This window comes from Giraffa tippelskirchi, chromosome 7, assembly GCF_054371585.1.
Source record: "Giraffa tippelskirchi isolate mGirTip1 chromosome 7, T2T-mGirTip1v1.2.pri, whole genome shotgun sequence".
Taxonomy (NCBI): domain Eukaryota; kingdom Metazoa; phylum Chordata; class Mammalia; order Artiodactyla; family Giraffidae; genus Giraffa; species Giraffa tippelskirchi.
In genome coordinates this window covers 59197658-59222792 of record NC_137281.1, presented here as the reverse complement: position 1 = coordinate 59222792, position 25135 = coordinate 59197658, and the positions used below count along the sequence as shown (strand labels likewise).

Below are 25135 nucleotides of genomic sequence, written 5' to 3'. Positions count from 1 at the left end.
TGTATTCTTGCCACCTCTTCTTAATATCTTCTGCTTCTGTTAGGTCCATACCATTTCTGTCCTTTATCGAGCCCATCTTTGCATGAAATGTTCCCTTGGTATCTCTAATTTTCTTGAAGAGATCTCTAGTCTTTCCCAATCTGTTGTTTTCCTCTATTTCTTTGCACTGATCGCTGAGGAAGGCTTTCTTATCTCTCCTTGCTATTCTTTGGAACTCTGCATTCAGATGGGAATATCTTTCCTTTTCTCCTTTGCTTTTCGCTTCTCTTCTCTTCCCAGCTATCTGTAAGGCCTCCTCAGACAGCCATTTTGCTTGTTTGCATTTCTTTTCCATGGGGATTTTCTTGATCCCTGTCTCTTGTACAATGTCACGAACCTCTGTCCATAGTTCATCAGGCACTCTGTCTATCAGGTCTAGTCCCTTAAATCTATTTGTCACTTCCACTGTATACTCATAAGGGATCTGATCTAGGTCATACCTGAATGGTCTAGTGGTTTTCCCTACTTTCTTCAATTTAAGTCTGAATTTGGCAATAAGGAGTTCATGATCTGAGCCACAGTCTGCTCCCGGTCTTGTTTTGGCTGACTGTATAGAGCTTCTCCATCTTTGGCTGCAAAGAATATAATCAATCTGATTTCGGTGTTGACCATCTGGTGATGTCCACGTGTAGAGTCTTCTCTTGTGTTGTTGGAATAAGGTGTTTGCTATTACCAGCGCGTTCTCGTGGCAAAACTCTATTAGCCTTTGCCCTGCTTCATTCTGTACTCCAAGGCCAAACTTGCCTGTTACGCCAGGTGTTTCTTGACTTCCTACTTTTGCATTCCAGTCCCCTATAATGAAAAGGACATCTTTTTTGGGTGTTAGTTCTAGAAGGTCTTGTAGGTCTTCATAGAACCGTTCAACTTCAGCTTCTTCGGCGTTACTGGTCAGGGCATAGACTTGGATTACCGTGATATTGAATGGTTTGCCTTGGAAACGAACAGAGATCATTCTGTCGTTTTTGAGATTGCATCCAAGTACTGCATTTCGGATTCTTTTGTTGACCATGATGGCTACTCCATTTCTTCTAAGGGATTCTTGCCCACAGTAGTAGATATAATGGTCATCTGAGTTAAATTCACCCATTCCAGTCCATCTTAGTTCGCTGATTCCTAGAATGTCAACGTTCACTCTTGCCATCACCTGTTTGACCACTTCCAGTTTGCCTTGATTCATGGACCTAACATTCCAGGTTCCTATGCAATATTGCTCTTTACAGCATCGGACTTTGCGTCTGTCACCAGTCACATCCACAGTTGGGTATCGTTTTTGCTTTGGCTCCATCCCATCATTCTTTCTGGAGTTATTTCTCCACTGATCTCCATTAGCATATTGGGCACCTAGTGACCTGGGGAGTTCATCTTTCAGTGTCCTATCCTTTTGCCTTTTCGTACTGTTCATGAGGTTCTCAAGGCAAGAATACTGAAGTGGTTTGCCATGCCCTTCTCCAGGCGGCTGTGAGAGATCAGTAAATACAAGGTATAAGAGTGTAGCTCTAGGTGACTCAAGGTAAAGAATCCACCTGCCAGTGCAGGAGACCCAGCTTCAAGCCCTGGGTCAGGAAGATCCCCTGGGTAAAGAAATGGCAACCCACTCCATTATTCTTGCCTGGGAAATCCCATGGACAGAGGAGCCTGGCGGCCTACAGCCCATGGGGTCACAAAGAGTCAGACAGGACTCAAGAGACTAGACAACAATAAGAGTGTAGGTATCGCGTGGTGCAGAGAAGGCAGTGGCACCCCACTCAGTACTCTTGCCTGGAGAATCCCATGGATGGAGGAGCCTGGTGGGCTGCAGTCCATGGGGTCGCAAAGAGTCAGACACGACTGAGCGACTTCACTTTCACTTTTTACTTTCATGCATTGGAGAAGGAAATGGCAACCCACTCCAGGGTTCTTGCCTGGAGAATCCCAGGGATAGCGGAGCTTGGTGGGCTGCCATCTGTGGGGTCGCACAGAGTCAGACACGACTAAAGCACTTAGCAGCAGCAGCAGCAATGCATGGTGACTACAGGGGACCCTTGCAGACCTGGGGCCTTTGCCCAGCCCCGTTTGCTTGTCCAGGATAATGTGAGGCCGATGTAGATCTCTGGGGAAGGCCATTCAAGGAGCTCAGGGCACACGCAGTAATTGAGCCGGAGCAAGCACAGGCCGGGGTGCAAGAGTGGTCCTCACAGGCTGGCTGCAGTGGCGCCACCTTCCACGTGAGGGCAGTGCAGACCAGGCAGGGAGGTGGCCGCCCCGGGCAGCCGCTCCGCGCTCTGCTGGCGGATGACGGCCCTGGGGAGGGACTGTCACCATTCTGTCCCAGCCTGAGCCCCCTGGACTTGTCCCTCAGCCCCACTTTGTTGGGCACAGCTGGCTGCGGGGCTGGAGTGGATGCAGGTCCTCCGTAAGGGGTTCTTCCCTCTGAATCTAACCCTGAATGCGGGCCTGGGGGCACAGTTCAGTCACTGAGAGAAGATGCATACTCAACCCCAGGAGACTCTTCTCCTCAGACCCTGAGGCTCTTCTGTCCTTTTACATCATTTTCTCAATTCTTCTTCTCTCTCAGGACCTTGTGGATGTTTTCAGAGTACTGATTGTAAACATGGACTCTTCCTAGGATCTCTCCCACACTGTTGGAGCAAGCCAGTGAGCGCCATTCATCTGTTTGTTTTTAGTTTGTTGTCACACACATCCAGAGCCTGTGTTCAACCCTGCAGTTTCCAAGAAAAAGATGTGGTCCCTGAGCCTGAGGTTTTCCAGTGTGGGGGCAGAGACGTAAGCAGGAAGTTACCAGAAAGGGTGGTGATAGTTGTGCGGGGGCTCAGAGGGCATTAGGGCCAGCCTTGGTGCCCCGCCGAGGCTCACTGGAGCACTGGCTGCCAACCTCAAACGCTCGGGGAGGCCTTCCTGGGCCCGTCTGTGCCCTGCGCTCTGTGTCGCGTCGTCGGGTTTTGCCGATGTTTACATTTAAACCCCACAAGCTCAGTAGTAATGTTATCGCCACTTCAGGGGTGAGGAGGGGCAGGAGGTCGGGGCTGCTGCAGAGAACGGATTTAGGAGGGTCTGAGGTGGGCACAGACCAGTCGGGGTCACTGCCACGTCCCAGTTAGACAGGGCAGAGCCTCAAACTGAAGAGGCGGCAGAATACAGAGAAAGTTGATAGACTGGAGATGTTTTGAAGGTAGAACTGACAGAGTTGGCCCACAGATGGGATGGAGCGAGGAGGGGAAATGAGGGGAGGGAGACTTCTAGATTCGGGGTTGAGCCAGCTGAGGGCATCCTGGTTTCGCTTCCCAAGCTGAGCAGAAGGAGGAACAGGGGTGTGAGTGGGCCTGTCGCGAGCGGAGTTCAGGGTGGCTCTGGGCCTCCCACTGGAGCGGGTAAGGAAGCTGGTGTGGATGTGGGATGCTGGAACTCAGGAGGGGGTCTCGATGAAGATGCAGACAGACTGGCCCGCCCTGCAGAGGCTCTGCTCTGGGAATCTGAGGGCCCTGGCAGAGAGGGCCATGTGGTCTCGAAGCCCCTCCGGCAGTGTGAGGGAGCACAGATGTGGCGGGGGGCAAAGCTGGCAGCAGGAAGGCCTGGTGCAGCCTCGTCACTGATCTAGGCCACGGAGAGGGGGTGGTCCAGGAGGACCAGAGATCGGCCATGACTGATGGCCCTGTAGAGGGGGCACGGCGCCCCCTCCTCACTGGGGAGACAGCAGTTCCTTTGCCCAGAGGAGGCCCTGATACCTGCGCTGCAGCCGGGAACCCATGGCTGGAACCAAGCCTTTATTTATACCCGTCATTCAGCAGCGAATGCAGAACCAGCCTTTGAAATTAAAAAACCAATGGAGAGCATGTTATCTGGTGCTTTGTTTCCCTCAAACGGAGGTTTCCTCGTGGCAGGCAGCTGCCAATCTGAGCCACTAGCTATGCCAGAGAGGGGGGCGGCCTCAGAGCTGGGAAACCTGAGCCCGGCCCCTCCCACTGGAGACGGCAGCTGAGGACGGGAGGGCGGGGTGCCTGTTCTGCCGGTTGGTGCTGCCCAAAGCAGGCTGAGCTTGGGCAAGCTGGCCTCTCGCAGAGTCACCGGGAAGCGTAACTCAGGCTGCGGGTTTCCGACACACGCTCACCCTAGGCACTGCCTGCGCAGGCGGGCCACTCCCACCACATCAGGCCTGCCCAGGGCAGTGGCCCAGTTAGGGACTCCTCCCGTGACAGAGGAGCTTCTCCGCCTGGTAGACGTGGTCCGCGAAGTGACAGCCTGCTGAAAGCCCTGGGCTCTGTCCCTGTACAGGCTAGATACGGTTTTAGAGGACCAGTGTCATCGGGGGCATTCAGTATAGGCCTCCTGGTATAGCGGGCTGCATCAGGCGAGCAGAAAGATCTAGAAATCAGTGCTTCCCAACTTTTAGCACCTGCTGATTGAAAGACGTAATAAAGATCTTTTATTAAAAAAAAAGAACAATTCTGAATTCAGAAACAGTTCCTTTTTTAGACTTACCTTTGTTCTAATTTGATTATAGCTGTAACATAGGAGTGCCATAAAGGGTTAGATGTTACAGAAATAAAGTGCTGCTTCCCACGGAGAAGCGCTGGGTTTTATCATGAAGTATTAGTAATATCGGAATCTTATTCCTTAAGTCAGTATTTTAACAGCCAAATAGCGCCACGCATTTAGAAGTCATAGTACATATACACGTATGACCTTCGTTGTGAGATGCTTTATGAGAAAGTGTGTGGTGAGAACAGGGTTTTGCAGACACCGTGAAATAACTCGGAAGCCCCTGGGAGTGACTAGACTGTCTGGAACTGGTACAGAAATGTGTTCTGAGCTGTGAGTGAGCTCCATTCCATGCTCTGGGTAGGGTGAGCCAGGGTGTAGGGTGCACACCTCTGGCTCCAGACCAGCAGCTCAGGAGCTAAGCACCAGGCACAGCGTGCCTGCCCTAGAAAGAGCCCAGGTTCCAGAGCCCAGCTTTGTGCAGCGCACACACCGAGCCCAGACAGCACATCCGGCCCCACCTGGCAGGAGAGCTGAGCGCTGCCCCTCAGAGGTGGGATCGTCCACTCTCCCTGTCCCTGGCTCCTTGGGCTGTTCGGCTTCCCGTGTCCTTCACCTCCAGCCAGCCAAGGGACGTGGGAGCCAGGGAGAGCATCCCTGGCTGAGGGAGGGACGTGCCAGGCCTCCTGGCCTCGGGCAGGTCCTGTAGTGTCCCATCTGTGCACCAAAGGAACTGGCTTACATGACCCGGGGGGCCTGTTGGCTGGTTGAAGCCGACGCCCACCTCACCGTCAGTCCGAAGGTGCCCCGTGTTTGGGGAGAGCTGCTGTGGGCACCCAGGGTGCCGCCCTCTCTCATGCCAGCTCCGTGACACCCTTCCTTCCTTATCTGGCCCCAGGGCAGCGCCCCTGAAGGAGGCGCCATCACAGGCTGGCCCTCGGTGTCTGCTCAGTAGACAGGCTTAGCTGGCTCGCAGCACCTCAGGATTGTTGTCAGTTAAGGAGCCCGGCTGCCCGAGGGACTTTCTAGCCTGGCTTCCTGGGGTCACTTGGATTTGGCACGCCGCCCCTCCGAGATCAGCAGCAGCTTCCTCGGTGTCCCCTCTCCCTTGGAAACAGTGCTGCCGGGGTGCTTGAGTAGAGCGCGTTAGGAGGCAGTGCCGTGCAGTGGGCAGGGCCACCCTGGACTCAGACGCCGCGTTCAGACCGCCGGCTCCACCACTTCCCCGCCGTGCAGTGTGCACAGGTTACTTAGTGTCTCCATGCTCTGGGAATAACACGGCTGCTGGCACAGGGCCCTGGGGGGACATAAACAGGGCAGTGTGGGCACCCTGCTCAGCACGGAGCCCGGCACAGAGTGCTTATCCAGAACATGGGCGCTCGTTGTTTTGAGCACCACTGTCATCACTGCTCACTGTTAGAGCCCAACCCCCGAAGTTCATGCACCCCACGGGGCCCAGACTGCAGGTGGAGCAGGGAGCTGGGCTTGGCGCTGCCTCCTGCCCCCAGCAGCTCAGGGCACAGCTGTGCCAGGTCCCGAGGACCCTCCAGACCTCCTCCCAAGGGCTGTTTCAGCAAAGAAGCAGCAGCAACCTGCCAGGCTTGGGGCCCTCATAGCAGCTCCTGCTGTGGAAAGGGACTCCCTGGGGTCCTCAGCTCACAGGGTCAGGAAGGGGCTTCCGTTCGTTCCCCACTGCTTTCCGAGCTCATTTCATTAAGGCCTCGGGCTCCAGGAAAGTGTCTGGAGTGTCTCCAGCCGTGGGATCCTGCCCACCCAAGGAGAGCTTACGGAGCATGCTAGGAAGAGCCTAGGAGGAGGCTAGTGGGACGGGGAAATCAGGACCTGGAGATGAGACGGGGAGGGGCGTCAGGAAATTGCCAGAGGAGAAGAGGAAATGCGTGGGCAGCCCTGGATGGCACCGCAGAGCCGTGCTGTCCACATTGGGAGCCTCTGCCCCTTGCAGCGGCCATTCAGAGCCGAAGGCGCTGAAGGCAGGAGACACGGCGGGTTTAAAAGACTTAGGACATTGAAAAGAGTGTAACGTGTTCTATTACTAATCTCTGTATTGACTTTTATATTGATCATATGTTGAAATGACATTTGGGGTGTATTGCATGAGTGCATGCTCAGCCACTCAGTTGTGTCTGACTCTTGCCCATCAGGCTCCTCTGTCCATGGGATTTCCCAGGCAGGAATACTGGAGTGGGTTGCCATTTCCTTCTCCAGGGGACCTTCCTGACCCAGGGATTGAACCTGCATCTCCTGCATTGGCAGGCGGATTCTTTACCACTCTACCACCTGGGAAGTCCTTGGGGTATATTGGGTTACTTAAAATATATTGTTAAATTTAATTTCACCTGTTATCCCTTATGATTATACAGTAGAAGTGAGAAATGGGTTTAAGGGACTAGATCTGATAGACAGAGTGCCTGATGAACTATGGACGGAGGTTCGTGACATTCTACAGAGACAGGGATCAAGACCATCCCCAAGAAAAAGAAATGCAAAAAAGCAAAGTGGCTGTCTGAGTAGGTCTTACAAATAGCTGTGAAAAGAAGAAGCGAAAAGCAAAGGAGAAAAGGAAAGATATTCCCATTTCAATGCAGAGTTCCAAAGAAGAGCAAGGAGAGATAAGAAAGCCTTCCTCAATGATCAGTGCAAAGAAATAGAGGAAAACAACAGAATGGGAAAGACTAGAGATCTCTTCAAGAAAATTAGAGATACCAAGGGAACTTTTCATGCAAAGATGGGCTCGATAAAGGACAGAAATGGTATGGACCTAACAGAAGCAGAAGATATTAAGAAGAGGTGGCAAGAATACAGAAGAACTGTACAAAAAAGATCTTCACGACCCAGATAATCACGATGGTGTGATCACTCACCTAGAGCCAGACATCCTGGAATGTGAAGTCAAGTGGGCCTTAGAAAGCATGACTACGAACAAAGCTAGTGGAGGTGATGGAATTCCAGTTGAGCTATTTCAAATCCTCAAAGATGATGCTGTGAAAGTGCTGCACTCAATATGCCAGCAAATCTGGAAAACTCAGCAGTGGCCACAGGACTGGAAAAGGTCAGTCTTCATTCCAATCCCAAAGAAAGGCAATGCCAAAGAATGCTCAAACTACCGCACGATTGCACTCATCTCACACACTAGTAAAGCAATGCTCAAAATTCTCCAAGCCAGGCTTCAGCAATACGTGAACCCTGAACTTCCAGATGTTCAAGCTGGTTTTAGAAAAGGCAGAGGAACCAGAGATCAAATTGCCAACATCCGCTGGATCATCAAAAAAGCAAGAGAGTTCCAGAGAAACATCTATTTCTGCTTTATTGACTATGCCAAAGCCTTTGACTGTGTGGATCACAATAAACTGTGGAAAATTCTGAGAGATGGGAATACCAGACCACCTGACCTGTCTCTTGAGAAACCTGTATGCAGGTCAGGAAGCAACAGTTAGAACTGGACAGGGAACAACAGACTGGTTCCAAATAGGAAAAGAGTACATCAAGGCTGTATATTGTCACTCTGCTTATTTAACTTATATGCAGAGTACATCATGAGAAACGCTAGGCTGGAAGAAACACAAGCTGAAATCAAGATTGCCAGGAGAAATATCAATAACCTCAGATATGCAGATGACATCACCCTTATGGCAGACAATGAAGAAGAACTAAAGAGCCTCTTGATGAAAGTGAAAGAGGAGAGTGAAAAAGTTGGCTTAAAGCTCAACATTCAGAAAACTAAGATCATGGCATCCAGTCCCATTGCTTCATGGCAAATAGATGGGGAAACAGTGGAAACAGTGTCAGACTTTATTTTGGGGGCCTCCAAAATCACTGCAGATGGTGATTGCAGCCATAAAATTAAAAGACGCTTACTCCTTGGAAGGAAACTTATGACCAACCTAGATAGCGTATTAAAAAGCAGAGACATTACTTTGCCAACAAAGGTCCATCTAGTCAAGGCTATGGTTTTTCCAGTTTTCATGTATGGGTGTGAGAGTTGGATTGTGAAGAAAGCTGATCACTGAAGAATTGATGCTTTTGAACTGTGGTGTTGGAGAAGACTCTTGAGAGACCCTTGGACTGCAAGGAGATCCAACCAGTCCATCCTAAAGGAGATCAACCCTGGGTGTTCATTGGAACGACTGATGTTGAAGCTGAAACTCCAATACTTTGGCCACCTGATGCGAAGAGTTGACTCATTGGAAAAGACCCTGATGCTAGGAAGGATTGGGGGCAGGAGGAGAAGGGGACGACAGAGGATGAGATGGCTGGATGGCATCACCAACTCGATGGACATGAGTTTGGGTAAACTCCGGGAGTTGATGATGGACAGGGAGGCCCAGGAAGGCCTGGCATGCTGCGATTCATGGGGTCGCAAAGAGTCGGGCACGACTGAGCGACTGAACTGAATATAAAACCAAAAAATATAAAATTCCGTATGTGACCTGCGTTATATTTCTAATAGCGAGAGAGAGAGAGAGGTGAAGAGCAGCAGGTTCCTGGGTGGCTGAGACTGTCTGGGAGCCCGCCTTTGCCACCCTGGACTTGTCTGTCTATGCGTGAGTTTCCCCATCTGTCCAGTCTGCTGAAGAACCCAGATGCTTGGCTGTCCTCGCAAAACCCCAGCACTTGCTGCCACATGGCTCTCGGGGAGCCTCAGCGGCAGCCCCACCCCAAGGCTCGGTCTACTGGGCCACATCCCTCACACGCCCAGCCCCCAGCCCCTAGAGTCTAGAGTGCCCACTTGTGCCTGCAAAATGAGCTCCATGGGGAATCATCAAACCATGTTAAACAGCACTTCCATTTAGCACTTAACAGAGCTCACAACCCTGCCCTTTAGGAGTTCACATCAAACGAGCTTCAGAGAGGCTTCAGGCGAATTGGGAAAGTACAGGCATTGAGTTCCTGGCGCAAATGAATAATTGAGCAGTCTGGAAATACCACGGAAGCCCGTTTTGTATAGGCAGGCTATGGTGTCCTGCATCAGAGGGGAAGGGAGCCCCTCCCGACACCCTAAGGCCCCCTGTCCTCGCCAGCCCCATCCTGGAAAACCCCAGCCTCTGTCTGGGGACCTTACTTTGGGCAGAGGGCTAAGAGTCAGTGTTCCAGCAGCACCCAGCCTTTCCGGGGCTGCTTGGCGGGACTTTTCTCTGCCTGGAGACCAGCAAGGCTTCAGGCCAGGGAACCAGGGAGCCTGCACCCCACCCTAGAGCACAGGCATTCTGAACAGGCTCCGATCTATAGGCTGAGCCTGTGACCTCCTTCCTGCCTCAGATGAGAACATTAACAACTTCAGAGGCGGCTCTGAAGGCCCCTCGCCCAGGCTGGCCACTGTGCCGAGGGCCCCGTGGTGTGGCCAGGTGAAGCACCACGGGTCCTCAGTGGAGCCATGGGTGTCGGGTGCCGGGGGCAGGGCCTATCTTACTTAGGGGTGTTCCTGGGGCCTTTCCCTGGACTCTTCGGACAGGGTGGTTTTGTTTCATCGACAGGCTCTGGACGTAATGTGCTGAGGGCGCTGAACTGCCTTTCAGCCATGAGGTCTGCTGGTCCCAAGCTTGCTGACATCAGAGGTGTCCACCCTTCTGCACCATTTCTGGTGCGGCCTGCTGGTAGAAGAGGGGCCGTGGGTGGCTGCCCAGCAGACTGGCCCTCCTGCCGCAGCGTAGGTGTCCATGCTCCCGCCTGGTAGAGTAGCACCCCGGCACCCCGTGTGGGATGTGCGGGGCCAGGGCGCAGTGTGGCTCTGGGGAAGGGCCTGTGGGTCTCAGCCTGGCTCCCTCCTGCTCTCGCCCACAGCACGGAGAGGGCCCCTGTCACCCTCCACCTGGATGGGATTGTGCAGGTGCTGAACTGCCACCTCAGCGACACGGCCATCGGCATGATGACCAGGATCGCCGTCCTCAAGTGGCTCTACCACCTGTACATCAAGACCCCCCGCAAGGTGAGCCCTTGGGCTGGGGCGGCACTTCTGGGCGGTCTCCAGGCCTGCCTGCGCCTGGCAGGGTCTTGGTCGTCACTCTTCTTGGGAAACCCTGAGCGGCAGGAGCTTGGAGGGTCCTGGGGTGGGAGGCCCCTGCCGCGGGCCCCGGGGGGCGCGGGCGCTCACATGGCCCCTCCCCACAGATGTCACGGCACACGGACAGCCTGTTCCCCGTGCTCCTGCAGACGCTGTCGGACGAGTCTGACGAGGTAGGTCCCCGCCTCCCCTGCTGAGGGCACACTGTAGCTCAGAGCTGCTTATTTTGCTGCTGTTCTCTTAAACCAGCACCCCGAAAGTCCCCCCGTTGCTCCTATCTGGTGAAAAGCGGCCGTTGGAGAAAGCTGTGTCTCCTGCCTTCTGGGGATAAAGGCTCTTGCTCTGCCGGCCCTTCTGACGAGTGTCGGTCTGGGTGTCGGCGAGGAAGCCAGTCCAGCGGGGAGCCCCCGGTCCCCGGGAGGCCGTGGAGAGGGGTGGCTGGAAGCCCGAGGGCGAGCTCCAGCTGCCTCGCTGCCCAGAGCCGCTGCCCAACCCTGCGTCTCGGTTTCCTTTCTCCATCCACTGGGGTAGTGACAGCGCAGAGGGGTGAGAAATGTCTCAAAGAACGCCAAGTGCTGTGCCGGGCACTGGCTGAGCACTCAGAGCATCGGTTGTGATTCCTTTCAGCTGGACTCCTTTCTGGCCTCCAGTTTGAACTTGGACCCTGAGTCTTTGCTTTTGTTGGGGGTCACCACAAGCTAAAGGGAGAGGCTGGCCCCCTCCCAGGCAGCAGGAGTGACCCCGAGTGGGAGACCCGAGAGTGGGGTGGGCAAGGGCTCCTGCACCCCCCCAGCCTCCCCTACCATGCCAGCGGCGTCCTGCTCGGGGGCCTTCTTGGTTGGACACCCCCGCCTCCAGGCCAAGGGGCAGGGCTTGCAGCCGGGCATTGCCTTCTCCTGGGGGGTATCCCTGCCCTCTGCCCATACCCACTCCAGGCTTCATGCTGGATGCTGGTGGCCCCGGCCCTGACCCACCCCTCTCCTGACCTCCTCTGGGCCCCATGAGGCAGCAGGCACTCGCATCTGCAGACCTCCCAGCGCCAAGCAGGAGGGGACGGGCTGGGAAAGAAGGGAGCGGGACCCAGCCCATAGCTTCCCATGGCAGGAGGTGCCTTGGTCTCTCCTGGGCTGGCCCCTGGCTTGTGTGGTGTCCTGGGCAGCCGGCCTGCAGCCTGACTTTGCTTCCCTGAACCTGAGCCACAGAGAGATTCATACAGGCAGGTGTCCACCTCTAGGTCCTGTCGGGTCCTCCCAGATGGTCTGGGACTCTGCTCAGGTCCCTCCCGCCTGTCCACCATGCACCCGTGCGTGCGCGCGCGCACACACACACACACACACACACACACACACACTTTCCCCCCCGACACTGCAGGACACACACACACACACACACACACACACACACACACACACACACACACACACACACACACACACACACACTGCAGGACACACACACACACACACTGCAGGACACACACACACACACACTTTCCCCCCCGACACTGCAGGACACACACACACACACACACACACACTGCAGGACACACACACACACACTGCAGGACACACACACACACACACACACACACACTTTCCCCCCCGCCAGTGCAAGGCCCAGGTGGACATGGCCCAGTTCTGAGTGAGTTAGAACTGACTCAGTGCACACTCACGGCCCTCATTTCAGTACAGAAAGGGAGAGAAGAACTTCGCTGATTGGTTCCTTTCCCCAGGACTTCAGTGGAAGCAGCTGAGATTTCAGTCCTTTAAACAGTTGTTTAATCCCATCCAGCCTTCTTCACCCGCGGCTGGTTTTTGTGTGCATGTGCATTTAAAGGGAGCCGGAGGAGATACAGTCCATTAAACAGCTCTGTTCAGGTTGTGGCTGTGGAAACTCGATTTGCTGAGATGTCAAATGTTGTTGGGTTTTGGGGCGCATCTTGTGGGCCTCCGGTGGGGAGGAGGCTGCAGCTGCTCTTGGGGGCAGTTGCCGGGGGTGGGGCGGGCAGGCAGCACTGCTGTTAGCAGCAGATCAGAGTCCCTGCTGTCCCATCTCTCTCCCGGGGAGGGATTTGGGAACCCAGTATCACTGCTGAGTCGTGATCCTGCCACGTCCTGGTTCTTCTCCAGAATCCTGTCCCTAAGTAGCCCCTGCTGAATCCGGTGACCTTGAGGGCGTGCTGTGTACTTGGCAGTAGAAATGCAGCCATGAAGGAGACAAAGTCCCTCTTCTCCTTGAGCGAGCTTTCTTTCCAGGGTGTCCAGAAAGTGCCCTCTGTGAGGTTTCCCCAGTTATGTTCAGGCACGGCCCTGATCTCAGGTTGGAGCTCCGGGGGGCACAAGACCCTGAAAGCCCATTCAGTCAAGTTGGCCCACAGCCAGACTGGGGTGGGGAGAGGCCCCTTGCTAAGAGAACATAACCACGGCCTGCCCCACGCAGGGCTGTACCCTCAGCCTAGGTGCCTCAACGCCCGGGTTAGCCCATTAATAACTGCCAACTTGTCTGAAGTCATCACAGAGTCAGGAAATGTGCTTAGACGCTTTCCCTGTAGTATCCAGAGAACCCGCAACAGTTGTTTTGTGGGAGAATGCTGTTGTTATTTCCATTTGACAATTCAGAAAATAAGGCTGGGGAGGTGAAGTAGCTGGCACCCAACTAGGCTGTGGTGGGCCAAACCCAAGTCTGTCTGTCCCCAGAGCACTCAGCCGCTGATCCTCCATACCTGTGTTTGACCACGTGTGGCCCCCAAGCTTGTGCTTAGTCATCGTATCATCATCCCCATCATCTGGCCTTTTTCTCTTCTACAAGTTCTCGAGAAGACTGTCCAATCTGGCGTGGAGAGGGCTGTGGGGCTTCGGAGAAAGCGCCCCCTCAGCGCCCTGACCTGTTGTCCACTTTCCCAATGGACTCACAGTAGCCCTTTGTGTGTCCATCTCATTTATGGTCTGTGTTGCAGATGTTTTCCTCTCCCAGTGTGATGGTGATGAACCCACATACCCGTCACCCTGGGAGAGAGGCACTGCCCCGGGGGACAGAGTGTACCAGGTGTTAATGATTCAAAAGCTGGGCCCAGGGAGAGGCCAAGCCTCAGAGCCCCAGCTCTGCCGCCACCGTCACGTTCCCCAGCCCCCTGGGCAAGTGGCCTCACTGGGGTGTCTCGCAGGCCCTGTTTCTCTGTCCGCCCCCCCTCGCCCCCTCCCAGTGACAGCTCGGTAGTCCACACCCCTCTGGGATCCTCCGTTGTCTTTGCTTCCCCTAATTCAGGATAAGTGGCTGCTTCCTCAGTACTGCCTACTCCTCGCAGCCGTGATCTGAAAATCCCTATTGTCAGAAAGAATTTTGCAGGTGTCAAATTAATATTCTTGGCACTGGAGTAGAAATCCTCCCATCAGCTAGCGATCCAATGACTTGTTTTTAAGTGAAAATAAGACCCTGATCCCACAGTCTGGAACACGGAGCACGTGTGCAGAGCTTCCTGCGGGACTCGCGGAGGCGGGGCTGCTCTTTCCGTGCCCGAAGGTGCCAGCATCGGCCACCTCCCAAGCCCACAGCTGCCTGGGCGGGCTCTGCCCCTGAGCCCTGGACGACAGACAGGTCCTCTCCACGTTCCCCGTGGTGTGGCCAGCCTGCAGGGGCCTCGGTGGTTCCCATCCCCACCCCAGCCTCAAGCACAGCTGCCTCCCCACCTGCATTTCAGATCCGCTACAGGTCACGGCAGGTACGTGTAATCACACACATGCCCGGAGCGAACCCTGATGTCAGCTGTGGGCTTCAGAGGTTGTGTGTCTCAGTGCAGGCATACTGATCGTTAACAGGCGCACTGCCATAGTGAGGAAGACCAGTGAGGGGGAGGCTGTGTGCATGTGGGGTCAGGAGGTACGTGCGAAACCTCTGTTATGTTCTGCTCAGTATCGCTGCAAACCTAAAACTGCTCTAAAAATTGAATATCTATTTTAAACAAAAATATGTAGGATAAAAAAAAAGAAATCTAAGTTTCATAAGAGATCTGGAAGGATGGTCGGGTGCCCTTCCTCCCCAGGGACCTGGGCCGGGAGCCTGACTGCTCTGAACTGTACGGAGGGCAGGGGGTCTCCACGTGCCCCGCCAACCGCTGTTTCAGGAGGCCGAGGAAGGCTCCCCGTCTGAGCCTGGCCCTTCCTAACAACCTGTCCATCACCCTCAGATTCTTTAGGGGCAGATTGTGCCCCCAGGAGGGAAGGCCTGCTGTTGGAAATGGGCTGTCCCTCCGTGTCTGTGCCAGAAACGAGGGCTCCCCCTTGTTGCCTTCATCTGAGAGCAGCTTAGAGAGGCCGGGATGGCCTGACACCCCCCTCGCTGACTTCCTTCAGAAACCATGGGGGGTGCTGTGTGCTGAACCCTGTGTCTGGGAGAAGGAGAGGCGGAAACCAGTTTATGGAGTCATGGCGCCGGTCACAGTGCATCGCACCCATTGTCTCAGGAATCTGCCTGGTGGGCTAGGAGTAGTTTCATTATCCCCTGTTTGACAGGAGAAGAAGCTCAGGCGTAAGGAGGATAACTTGCCACTTGCCAGGAGCCAGCCTTGGAAGCTGAGTCTGTCAGATTCCAGATCATCTAAACCCCACACGATGTCTGACCTCACCTCAATGAGAGTGCCGCTGGGTACTGCTCTATCCAGGCTGGATGCACTTGGCTTTGACCTGCCCCCCGGGCTGCCCCAGGTCTGCTTAGCCCCCCGGGCCCCACCCCGAAGCAGTGAGCCATGGCAGGGACAGCTGAGGGTGGTGTGGTAGCTGCCCAGTGGAGAACAGGAGGATGGCCTCTGCCCCGTGCTGCCCCCTACTCCATGGTAAGGCTGAGGCTCCTCCCTACCTCTGCCTTCCTCCCTGAAATGTGGTCAGGCTCAGTTCGGTTCAGTCGCGTCCGACTCTTTGCGACCCCATGGACTGAAGCACGCCAGGCCTCCCTGTCCATCACCAACTCTGGGAGCTTATTCAAACTCATGTTCATTGAGTCAGTGATGCCATCCAACCATCTCATCCTCTGTCGTCCCCTTCTTCTCCTGCCTTCAATCTTTCCCAGCATCATGGTCTTTTCAAATGAGTCAGTTCTTCACATCAGGTGGCCAAAGTATTGGAGTTTCAGCTTCAGCATCAGTCCTTCCAGTGAATATTCAGGATTGATTTCCTTTAGGATTGACTGGTTGGATCTCCTTGCAAGCCAAGGGACTCTCAAGAGTCTTCTCCAACACCATAGTTCAAAAGCATCAATTCTTCGGCATTCAGCTTTCTTTAAGGTTCAACTCTCATATCCATACATGAGTACTGGAAAAACCATAGCTTTGACCAGACGGACCTTTGTCGGCAATGTAACCGACATGTTACATTGTTATCTAGGTGGTCATAGCTAATATGTTATTTAGGTTGGTCATAGCTTTTCTTCCAAGGAGCAAGCATCTTTTAATTTCATGGCTGCAATCACCATCTGCAGTGATTTTGGAGCCCAAGAAAATAAAGTCTGACACTGTTTCCATTGTTTCCCCATCTATTTGCCATGAAGTGGTGGGACCGGATGCCATGATCTTAGTTTTCTGAATGTTGAACTTTAAGCCAACTTTTTCACTCTCCTCTTTCATTTTCATCAAGAGGTTCTTTAGTTGCTCTTTGCTTTCTGCTATAAGGGTGGTATCATCTGCATATCTGAGGTTATTGATATTTCTCCCTGCAATCTTGATTCCAGCTTGTGCTTCTTCCAGCCCGACATTTTGCATGATGTACTCTGCATATAAGTTAAATAAGCAGGGTGACAATATACAGCCTTGACGTACTCCTTTCCCGATTTGGAACCAGTTACGTGTCACCTCCGTTTTCCTCCCTGAAACGCGGTTGGGCTGGATTGTAAGTCCCTTCCAGCCCTGACCCTGTGTGGTCCTGACTCCACCACCCAGAATACTAATGTAGCCTGCTCAAAAGTGGACAGTCTTCCGTAAGAAAGGAGCTTGTTTTTCCTTCTCATATCCTTGCCTCAGTTTTTATTTCGCTCCAATTTTCATTCCATCCACTCTCCAAAACAAACAAAAACAACCCCGCCAGCCCCGCTTCAATTCTGAGTGTTTCTTCACGGTCGGATCACACGGTCAGGTCGGGCACCAGCCCAGAGCACCTAGGGGTGAGACGTTGGTGGCCAGGAGCTCGGTTCCACCTGCAGAGGGCCCGCTCCATGTGGAGAAGCAAGGCGGGCTGCCGCTCAGTGGCCCAGATGAGGACGTGCGGGCCCTCCCGCTGCAGGCCTCGGGCTGGTCCTCTCTGCTCTCCCAGGCAGAGCCCAAGGCCTCCTGCAGGGCTTGGGAGAGAAAATGAGGGGCGGGGACAGATGAGCAGGGAGAGGAGCTGTGGCCAGCAAGGCGAGACCAGGCCTGCAGCCTCACGCCCCAGGGACGGGGGCTCCCAGCGCCCACAGCCCAGCAGAGGCCCCGGGGAGCCCTTGGCAGCGGATTGCTGTCGTGGATGGGCGGGGTCCCCTGGTCTCAGGCCCAGAATCGCACCAGGGGGCGCCTGCTGCTCTGGTCCTTCTGTATTTCCACACCACTTTCGCCCACGGCCCCGCGTCAGCCTCCCTGGGGTGAGGAGGGGCCCTCAGTACCCGCTGTTGGCCGCCATCACCTGCTCTAGGAAGACAGGTTTGTGTTGGGAGGGTTTTCAGTCTTTGTCTCTGTCTGAATTCCCTCTACTGATGGGCAAGTGAGGACCCAGAGCTGCACCATAACTGGAGCACAGGGCTCCCCAGAGGGGTGGCTTATTTCCCAAAGCAGGAAATGTAGGGCCCAGAGGGGAGTCCACAGAGGGGAGGAGGTTGGAACCACCTTCCCCTGGACAGGGCTGGGGCTCCAGGGAGGAGCCGGCCACCTGCCCCAGCCCGTCTCTCCTTGAGCTCGAGAAGTCATCAGTCATCTCACCTAGAAAGGCTGAAGTCCACCAACCCCATAGAGTCCCACAAGGGAGCCACGCACACCAGGGCTGCTGTCAGAGTCCCCCGGAGCTCTTTAACATCCAGCTGCCTGGGCCGCAGCCTGGACCTCTGAACTGCTCTCTCTGATGGGGGCTCGTGACCTGGGTTCCCCACAAGCCTCCAGTGATGGTGATGCTCGTCTCTGATTGAGAACCTCAGTGTGGACCAACCCCAGTTCCTATTGGGAGCCTGTGGGCCAGGCCCCTGTCTGTCAGTTCCAACACCCTCTGTCCCTGCGATCGCCGAGGTAACCAAGCCAGGGCCCTTGTTTTCACACGCACGCCCCACCCTGCCTCACTTGGGGCATCGTCAGTAGCCAAGATCTCTCCCAGGATACGTGTCAGTTTTTCCTCCTCTGGAGATGGCCAAAGCAGAGTCGGTTGCGTTTCCCTGACATCTTCCTGTTGGCAGTTTGCAAGGCCCACCGATGGGGTGGGAAGTTGCTAGAGATGCTGAGGACAGAAGTGCGCCTCATGCTCACTCATTCCCAGCCTGTACTGGGCATCCCCATCTCCACAGCAGCCCTCAGGGCGTGCGTTCTGCTGCGTCCCCCCTTACCAAAGCAGAAACTGGCTCAGAGAAGTGAGGTAACTAGGTCAGGATCTCGGCCTGGTGCCCCGTGAATCCATGAAGGCGTGTCTGTCACGTACACCACCCACTCCTCTGCTCCTCAGGGCCAGCCAGGTCCCCGTCTGTGTCACTGCAGCACCTGTCCCCCAGACCTTCTCGCGGCCCTCGTCACACACCGCGAGGGCAGAGGCGTGTCCACACACAGGAGGGGCCCAATGCGTTTCATGAGCGTGTGCACAACGGGAGGCGGGCAGATGGCAGCAGAGCGCACTGTGGCCCATCCTGCCTTCTTCCTCGCTTGCGGGGGCCTGGGCCTGCCCCCTCAGACAGAGCTAAGTGGGGTTCACATGCGGGCTGGGGTTGAGCAGAGAGAGACCTGGCGGCGGGCGGGCGCCCGTGCTGTTGTCCTGGTTGTCACGGGCCAGGCCCTGGAGACAGCAGCCCCTCGGCCCGTCGCCTGGTGACCGAGCTGTAACTGTGCCCGCTCTGCCCCAGGCTGCTCCAGTGCGGAGGCCCCTCCCCATCCCTGCCCGCTCACAGGGAGAGTTCACCTCCTGCAGGGGCACCTGCCAGTCAGAGTTGCAAGTAAGCGATGGCCTCAGCAGGAAGCCCCGGGGGTGGGAGGGAAGGGGGGCCTGTCTCCAAGCCATCTCACCCCGGGAAGTTGGGGGGCCTGTCTCCAAGCCGTCTCACCCCGAGAAGTTGGGGGGCCTGTCTCCAAGCCGTCTCACCCGGGCTGGCCTTTTCCCCCTCTACCCTCAGGGGCGGTGGCTGGACGGTTCCAGCTGCCAGAACCCACACTGTGCTGTCACTGAGGAACTTAATAAGCATCAGGTGCTGCCCTTTGGCAGTATGGCACGGAACTGGGCGCCTTGGAAGGACTTCTGAGTCCACTCAAACAGAAGAAAAAGAAAAGAAAACCATTCCTGATTCCTAAGGGCATGCGTTCAAAGTCAGGCAACAAACCAAGACAGAATTCTTGTTCCTTTTTTTCAAGTTGTTGTTTGCTTTACCGAGGCATACGAGGTCTTAATCAGGGTGGTTTCCTCAGTGGGAAATCAGGTCTAAGGCTAAGCAGTGCCCTCGCTCACACCCCCAGATCTGGGAGTCTTTTTGGCGGTGCTGCCCCGGTGGTGTAGAAGACAAGGCTGCGGGCGGCCTCCCTGACGTGCTGGGCCCAGCCTGCTCCTACCCCCTTAGTGGGAAGCTGTTCTGGGAAAACTGCCCCCTTGGGCCGGGCCGGGCCGGGCCTTGTCGCTACTTTCTCCAGCCTGGGTCTGCTGTGTCGAGGGCCGGCTGGCTAGTGCCAGCTGCCATCCCCCAGAGCTGCATGGGGGCTTGGGCACACAGGAGCTGGGCCGGAGCCCGCGGACATCCTCCCCACCCGCCGCGGCTCCCCGGGTGCCCCTCTTTGGCCGGCAGCCCGGCCTCCTGGACCGGGTTCTCCAGGTGAGTCCACCGGGCATCAGGGGCTCGGGAGGCCTGACCCCCCTGGGCTGCAGCCCTCGTGAAGGAAGGGGACAGGCTTCTGTGCGGGAGGAGGCAGGAGGCCACAAGGCTTCCTGTGCAGGCCTCAGCTCTTCTTCATTTGCTCTTAGCTCCGCTTCCCAAGAATAAGGGGTAACCCCAAGCTGCCCAGGATCTCGGGTGTGGCCTTGCAGCCACCCTGCTCTGGGCGGAGGTGTCAGCTAGCCCTGGGCGGTGCCCGCAGACCTTGGCCTCCGGGCCTCCAGCCTGTGTCCCCTTCTGCACCAGCCCTGACGCAGCCATCGGAAATTCGTGCGGTTTCCTCCTGTCTCGGACTGCAGAGGGCCCAGCCCAGGGAGTTCCTTCCCTGCTCGTGGGACTGGAAGGCTGAACCCATTGACATCTGGGGCCTGGTCATCTGACCAGGGGCCTAGTCAGACTCTGGACTGAGTTTCTCAGAGACACGTGGGTAGAGAAATGGAAGGTTTTTCCAGCCATCCCTTGGCAGAAGCTCTCCAGAACCATCCATCTTCCGTTTCCTGCCCAGCTCTGTAACCGCCAGGTGCCTCGCCTGGGACTGCGTGTCAGGGGTCTGGGTGGGAGGAGAGGACAGGCCTGCAGGCCTGAGGGCTTAGCCTCGCAAAGCTCTGGCTCTCCCCCTGGTCCCAAGGTGGTGAAGGGGCAGGCAGGAACATTTCCAGGAGACAGAAGGGCGCCTCCCGCAGCAAGGGGTTTTCCAGGGCTGGTCTGTGGACACACCGTGGGGACAGAGTGCCTGGATGCACCAGTAACTGAGGAGTGGAAACAGCTGCTGTCCAGGAGACTGTCCTTGGCCCACTGGAGGGCAGGGGCGACAGCCTGCTGCGGCCCATCTAGACAGTGACTCCCCTCCCGTGCTGAAACACGCCCTTTGCTGCTGTCCGGGCGCCTCCTGGAAGGAAGGCCTTCCTCGGGAGTCCTCTGGCTTCCTCGCTTGGCTCCCCAAGCCGTGGAGGGTGTGACACCCTGTACCCCGACCCCAGCCGCCTCCCTCCTGGAGCTGCTTTGTCAGATGCTTTCTTCTCCAGTTCCCACTGACCTTTTCTCTCCGTCGGTGGCCAGCTCGCTCGGGGACCAGCTGATGCGCCTTCCCCACCGCCCCCCAGCCCGTTGCCATGGTAACCGCAGGCCCTCCTGCTCCTGCAGAATATTGCTTTCTTGTAACCTTCTTCCCTCCCTCTCCTTCCCCTCGTCTTTCTCTCACACAAAAAGAAAGCACAAGTGTTTTATATTCATTCTGCGAAAAGCTGTGTAGCGCATACTAATTGGCGTGGCTTCCTCCTGCTTTCTGTGAGCCTTTCCCGTCCTCGGGGCCAGGACCGCGGGCCCGGCTAGCCTGCACACTGGCGGGGGACTGGCTCTGCGTGCCCTGAGGCCCATGGGGCATTTCTCGCCTTGTGTCCAGGCCCTGAGTGTGACCGAGGCCGCTGAGACCGCCGTGTCCTTCCGCCAGACTTCCTGCCCTCAAGTTGAGGGCCGTGAGGTCTTTGGGGACGAGGCACGCTAACAGCCTTGCTGGCACAGAGACCAGCAGCAGGTCCAGTGGAGGGCGGCTCCTTGTGGTCCCCGCTGCTCTGTCCCAGGCTCCCCATTGATATCGCCCCCCAGGGCTGCCCCCCACTCCCCAGGCAGAGGCAGAGTCCTGGCCTCGGCCTGCGTCAGGATGGTGGCTACCCATAGCCACATTCAGCTTGGACTGAGTGCTTTTGCTGGCCCGCTTGGGGAGAGCCAGTGGCTGCACTTGATGGGCTGGACTGAGAACCCCGAAGTGGCTTCCCACCAACTCCCCATTCTCCTCTTCACGCCATTCCTTGCCCTCCGTTTTGGCAGCCCCTCTCGAGTCCTTTGCTCTAGAGGCTGAAGGAGATGCTGCTGTTCTCCAGCTCTCACTCAAGGGGGCTTCCACTATGTGTGTGTGTGCGTGTGTGTGTGTGTGTGTGTGTACGTACACAAGTACACACAATTTTGCTCCAAGCCGATCTGTCTGTTGGCTTTAGCCCTCAGGGGACCAGAGACAAATCTTTTGATATGTAAGCACGAGAGAGGTGGCCAAGATTACTGAAGGAACCTGTAGACAACATTTCCAGCTGTAATTGTACAGTAGAAGTGTGTGGTCTGCATTCATTTGTGGGTTGGTGTTAAACTTTCTAAAACGAGAGAATGCGGAATATGAAGCGCAGCTTTTCTGGCCGTGCAGTCCTGCGGGGAAGAGGAGGCATGCGGGGACGTGTGACGCAGATTCTCCCGATGCAGACGTGAGGCTGGAGGCCTGGGTATGTGCGCTGCTGTCCCTGCCCTGTTCCCTCGCGGGGCCGCTGGCCAGGCTTGGCCCTAAGATCTCTGCACAGAAGTAGTGCAGGAAGCATCTCCTGTGATCGTCACAACGCCCTGGTGAGGGCGAGTCTCCATGGGCCCACAGGAGGAAAATGAGCCTCCCGGTCCCCTGCAAAACCACGTTCAGACCGCCCCCTTTGTCTGGGTGATGGTCATGGATGACCTGCCCCTGCCTGGTTTCCGCCCCCACCGCACACCCCACTCCGGGGCTGGACCAAAGCTTGGGTTCCAGGAATGTGCCTCTGGGTCTGATCCTGCGTCTGTGAAAAGCTTCTGCTAGTTAAGAGAATGCTCTGCGTGCCTTCCTCTACCCTCAGTTCCCTTGCAGACCTGGGCTCAGCACTTCCAAGGCCCGGCAGCCCACCTCCGGCCGAGCTGCCGTCGCAGAGCTTGTGGGCTGCCTGTCTGCCCAGGGCTGCTCTCGTGGGGACAAGCTCAGGGCAGCCTCTGGCCTTGCGTCTCCTCCCGCCAGCGCGGGCCCGGCCCCCAGCGGGTGCCGCTCAGTAGAAGCTGGGGGCACAGGGCGGGTATGGTGAAGTTCACTGGTCCAGAGTCAGGCGTCTGATGTCAAGGTCGAGAGTGAAGCCAGGACTGTGACCACAGAGCCCCGGTTTGTGGACTAGAGCTGAGTCTGAAGCGGACCCCAGGTACCTTGAGGAGGTGTCAGTAGACAAGACTAGGACAGGCAAGAGCTCACCTCCAGCTCGGAGCCGGGACAGCTGCCTCCTGTGGCCCCCCCTCCCTCACAGGGCCACTCAGGGTGGGGACATCTCACGGGCCAGGCCTCTCAGGCGTGCTGGGTCTCCCCAAGCATATTTTCCGATACGGAAATAACCCGCTGGACCTGGTGTGGGTCTTGTGGCCCTGGTGGGGTCAGCATCTGGCTGAGCACTGGATGACATCGAGGCCTGGCCAGCCAGGGACACCCACTGCACAGTCCGGGCCCTGGGCTGAGACCCTCATCTCCTGGGGACAAGAGAGCAGTGATCATTGGAAGAGCTGACCCTGCCTTCTCTCCCCCACTTCCTGCCACCCGCTGTCTGCCTCTGTTCTCTTGAGTCCACAAACTTTGCAGAAGTCTCTGAGCACGCAGAGCCATGATCCAGGCGGCGGCCCTCAGCAGCCTGCCACCCTCCCAGTGCCCCTGGAGGCGGCTATCCATCCGCAGCCACAGTGCAGGGTGGGGGTCCTTGTCCATCGTCCTCTTCTTCTCTCCCCCAGGTTATCCTAAAGGATCTGGAGGTGCTGGCGGAAATTGCTTCTTCCCCCGCAGGCCAGACGGATGACCCGGACCCCCTCGATGGCCCTGACCTCCAGGTCAGCCATTCAGAGCTCCAGGTGCCCACCCCCAGCAGAGCCGGCCTGCTGAGCACGCCCGGTGAGTCTTCCCCTCCCGGGCGGTTGCGGCCTCGGGGCCCCTGGGCACGGCGTGGCTCAGTCTTGCCCTGGACCAGCTGGTGCGTGGGCCACCCCTCCTGAGCCCGGGGGCTCCCGGGTGCAAGGGCCAGCAATATGCTGCTCTGCAGGCGGCAGGCAGCCCCCACCCTCACAGGAGACCCTCGCAGCCCTCTCCCTCGTCTCCCTGCATCTCCCGGCCTTTTACGCCATTGGCTGACTGTGAGAACACTCCAGTCAGCTGGCCGTCTCTTCCCCTGGTGCGCCGTCACCTAGTTGGGAATCACGGAGCTCCAGAGCTTGGGTCTCGTGGGTGGAAGACAAGGCAGCTGTTCCTTCCTCGTCGAGAAGCTAAAAATAACACTGCAGGCGGCCCAGGGCAGAGAGTGGATAACTCAGGGTGTTTCCGGGCAGTCCTCCGAAGTGAAGGTTGCCGCGGCGCTCCTGGAGCCCCCCACCTCGGGGTCCCTCCAGCCCACAGGTGGCTCTTCTCCTGGGGCCAGCGTGACTCCCGGGTCCTCCCTCGCAGGCAGATGCCACTGCCTTCCAGTGACACGATCCTGGAAAACACCCAGGGAGGCAGCTTGGAAGGAGCGTATCTGGTGAATCTTGGGCATTTGCCTGGGGTATCTCTTTGTCCCCTGAGCGGCTCTTGACATCCAGATACAAGGTCTTAGACCTCCTCTGATGGAAAATCCAAGAGTCAGATAGATCTAGGGCCTTTTCAGTGGTGGCTTCCCCCGCCACAGCCCCGCTGCACCGTCCCCAAAGGCATCCCAGTACTTGGCCCTGAGGGCACCTGCTCTGTGGAAGTGGGGGCCAGGCTGCCAGCCAATCCGAAGGCCCATGCATCAAAAAGTGAATGAAAATCGCTCAGTTGTGTCCGACTCTTGGTGACATCATGGACTATACAGTCCATGGAATTCTCCAGGCTAGAATACCTGAGTGGGTAGCCTTTACCTTCTCCAGGGGATCTTCCCAACCCAGGGATCGAACCTAGGTCTCCCGCATTGCAGGCGGATCCTTTACCAGCTGAGCCACCAGGGAAGACATCTCCCTAGTAACACCTGAAGTCAAGCCCGGGCCACGGGGTGTCCCATAGGGCCCAGGCTGTCGCCACTGTGCGCGCTCCGCCTGCAGCTGCTCTAGTTTCCAGCTACTTCTGACTGAAGGCAGGAAGGAGTCAGGGGCTCTCGCGGCAGCCCAGCATCCTTCTCTGGTTCCGCAGGATGCAGCGGTTTCTGAGCCTGGGAGCCGCTTCCTCTGGACATTGGGCTGCGGCCGGGAGGCTCCCGCATCCTGACCGCGCAACCCCTGTGGACACGATTCCTCCCCTCTGCCCGTCCTCCATCCCAGTTCCCCAGATCAGCACTTGGGCGCCAACCTGAAGTTTCTGGACGAGTGGCAGGGTTGCCAGAGGCTGGGTGAGGGGCTCACTGAGAGGCAGTGGGGCCAGTAGCTGAGAAGAGGTTTCCTGTGCGTGGGGGCGGCCCCCAGGACTCCCTGCCCAGGAAGCCGTGACCCCACATCCTCGGGGGAGAGGCTGTGGGAACACAGCCCCAGGCAGGGGACACTGTATCCCCTCCACCAGGGCTGTCTGATGTGTCCCTCCTCTGTAAGGGAGGGAGAAGGGCGTGGAGAAGTGGATGACTGTCAAACGCTTCCTGGTGGAGGGGTGGGTCGGAAAGCAGCTGCGCATAGCCCAGTCCTGGAGGCGGCAGGGTGGGAGCCCCCAGCCTCAGGGCCTGGCCCAGGGAGCTCTGGTAGCATGCCCTCCACTGCTCAGAGCAGGAGCTGGAGGGGCTTGGG

General features: G+C 56.7%; 1 protein-coding gene across 3 annotated transcripts in view; it reads left to right on the top strand.

Annotated features, from left to right (window-relative positions):
* The window catches only part of VAC14 (VAC14 component of PIKFYVE complex), an 84500-nt gene that overhangs the window by 19296 nt on the left and 40069 nt on the right, over positions 1 to 25135 (top strand). For all 3 annotated transcript variants that reach the window (XM_081508797.1, XM_081508796.1, XM_081508795.1), the window contains exons 11-13: positions 10315 to 10459; positions 10642 to 10707; positions 23153 to 23309. In XM_081508797.1, coding sequence (XP_081364923.1) covers positions 10315 to 10459; positions 10642 to 10707; positions 23153 to 23309 — 368 coding nt within the window. The remainder of the gene's footprint in view (positions 1 to 10314; positions 10460 to 10641; positions 10708 to 23152; positions 23310 to 25135) is intronic.